Raw genomic sequence first — 2,668 nt, forward strand, 5'->3', positions numbered from 1 at the left:
TATTGCCAACAAGAAATTAAATTGTAGGGTTCGGTCCATATTTCCTCCACCTGTGAGGTTTTATTACCAAACTTATGTTTTGTTTCAGAAAGCTATTCTCAAACAATTCTAGAGTTGTCATGACCATTTTTATCAGACAACATGCAACATACAAATAGTTCCAACCACAAGCATTTGACAGAACAAGCCATATAAGCCAAAGAGAAAATGAAAAGAATCCAAAGCACTTAGAAACGTTATAATAATAAGTCATATGGGTCTCAAATCTATCAAAAAAAAGATCAAAATCATGCCAAAACAGCAGTTTTCAAAAACAGATAGCAGCACATAATTCATTAGCGTATAGCACCTAACTAATCAAAGAGTGAGAATCCCATATCGTCATCACTCTCTTCCTTCTCTTCCTTTTTCTCATCAGCTGGAGGAGCTTCAGCAGCTGCTGCACCGCCAGAAGGAGCTGCTGCTGCAGCTGCCCCACCACCTCCAATAAAAGCACCACCACTAGCTCCACCAATAATCACCTGAAACAAATTGAAGTAAATTTAGAAGTACAAAAATGAATATCTAAACCACCCAACCACCACATGAAGTTAATGGTTGGAAATTAAACATAAATTCCATATGCTACACTTCAGAAACATTTATAAATTTGCATATCAAACCGCTTAATACAGGCAGCAGAGTCAAAACCAACCACACTTTTTCTAGGCAAAGAGAAATTAAAATCTTGTAAACTCATCATCACCCAATTCATTCTCTACAAGTATCAGTTTAAAATGTAAACCACCTCTGAACACACTTATATTTTTTTGAAAATAATCATGATTCTTTACAAGGCAGTATATGTTCTATACTTTCTCAAAGATCTTCAGCCCAAAGAATCTAAGTCCCCACCACCAGGGTTTGAACCTATGATGTCATATTTTTTGGAACACACTTATATATTCCAACATCGACTCAAAATGAGCAAAAGCATCAGTACACCCTATATCATAACAAAGTAATGTTACGCATGAATTTTATCTTATCCAGTTCATATATGCAAATAACCACAATATAGAATTATATACAGAAAGCGTGAAAATTCTTGCATATCAGAGATTCTCTATCTCACAAATTCTGCAAAGTCCAGAACTCCAGATGCTAAATCTATCCTTTCAACAGCATATAGTATTAAAGAAACAAGGAACAAAATCAGATTACACAAATGCAATTAAAATTTCGGAAAAGCTAAATACTAAACACACTTCGATAAACTCAATGCAAAAAAGTGCAGATCTAAATTTAAACAAAACATAACAAATTTAATACAAAATTATATACTCTACAGCATCAACTCAGAGGTTATGGACGTGAAACCTGGAAAACGGCGGAGGTAGGAAGGACGAAGGAGAAGGATGACTGGACGCCGCCGGAGCAGTCTTCGGCGAGAGCGGCTTGGACGAGCTTGCGCTGGAGATCGTAGGTTGAGCTAGCAGAAGCTTCCAGATCGCCCTTAAGCTGCTTAGCAGACCACTCGCTGCCGGAGGCTTTGCAAACGAATGTAAATACTCCCATTTTCTCCAAATCTCGCTCGCTGGCTCTCGGATTTTCTGCTTGAGAATGGGCGTTAGTTATTGCTTCATTTGCCTGCCAGGGTTTTGTAGGGCGAGGCAGAGAAGAGGGTGAAAAGCCCTAGATAGATGAAATGACGTATTTGCCCTCACACCTTCTCCTATATTCACGATATACTCCTCGGCTCATCCAGTCCCTTTTCATTGACCACCTGCGGTACTGATCGAATTTTTACTCCCTCCTAAAAGAAATTGATTAATAATAATAGACTCAATTTTTTTTTTTTTGTGATTGGACAATGTGGTGGTTTTATTGTGAAAAATAATAATAATATTTCATTTGTTGCTTCATTTGCTTGTAGTTATACTAGTGTTTTACACTGCCCCGAAGAAAATTAAAGTTATCATAAATTCAAATAAATTAATTAATTAATTAAAATGTACAATATTATAATATATTGAACATTTTATATATTTGGTAAGGTATGTATTTTTATAGCATACAAAATTAAATTTAAAATTTTCTATGGTTAATAAATCAACGGCTTAGATCTCATCTCATTTTTCACTTGGGAGACCCTCCACTCGTGAACCAAATTAATGCTAGGTGAATTACACACAATCTATTTTGTGTGCATTCGTGCAGTAACTTTTGTGCATTTATGAAAAATCTTACAGAAAGAGGTGGTCTTAGTTGATTATTATTCTATATACCACACTAATCACATGTCCCGTTGTTAATTACCTTTACAATACTAGGCAACATGCTTATGAGCCTCGTCAACGGACTAAAGCACACCGTTGCCTAGTACAGTGAAGAGACAATGAGAGTAACGAGATTAGAAAGCGAGACTACTAAACTTGTTTTTTTAAGAAAAAATAATTTATTTTTTTAAAAAACTGATCGAAAAAACTGTTTTAAGCAACTTTTAGAATTTTAACATTTTAAAATAATAAGCTGGTACAAAAAACTGATTAACCAAACACTCTTATTGACTATTTAACCAAATAAAATAACCAATAGTGCTCAAACAAGTCAAAATTGATTGATCACCTATCTTACCAAACATGACCTTAATATTTTTGGCCTAAGCTAATTAGTATTTGGCATAATT

The 2,668-nt window shown here is 35.0% G+C and overlaps 1 protein-coding gene across 1 annotated transcript; it reads right to left on the reverse strand.

The window, feature by feature from the left end:
- Window positions 1–206: 206 nt before the first annotated feature.
- Window positions 207–1,694, reverse strand: LOC109182997 (60S acidic ribosomal protein P3). Its single transcript, XM_019333213.1, has 2 exons — window positions 1,360–1,694; window positions 207–521 (listed from the first exon to the last, which is right to left on the reverse strand). The coding sequence occupies exons 1-2, from the start codon at window positions 1,555–1,557 to the stop codon at window positions 354–356; spliced, it is 366 nt and encodes a 121-aa protein (XP_019188758.1). The 5' UTR covers window positions 1,558–1,694; the 3' UTR covers window positions 207–353.
- Between the last annotated feature and the right edge of the window lie 974 nt (window positions 1,695–2,668).

Source organism: Ipomoea nil, unplaced genomic scaffold, assembly GCF_001879475.1.
Source record: "Ipomoea nil cultivar Tokyo-kokei standard unplaced genomic scaffold, Asagao_1.1 scaffold1075, whole genome shotgun sequence".
In the NCBI taxonomy this organism is placed as follows: Eukaryota; Viridiplantae; Streptophyta; class Magnoliopsida; order Solanales; family Convolvulaceae; genus Ipomoea; species Ipomoea nil.

What these genes read in the sequence shown, in the direction of transcription:
- LOC109182997 (XM_019333213.1), bottom strand. Translation starts at nt 1,557, where the DNA reads ATGGGAGTATTTACATTCGTTTGCAAAGCCTCCGGCAGCGAGTGGTCT. An exon ending in CTACCTCCGCCGTTTTCCAG is followed by an intron (nt 522 to 1,359) that starts GTTTCACGTCCA and finishes AATTTGTTTCAG; the next exon opens with GTGATTATTGGTGGAGCTAG.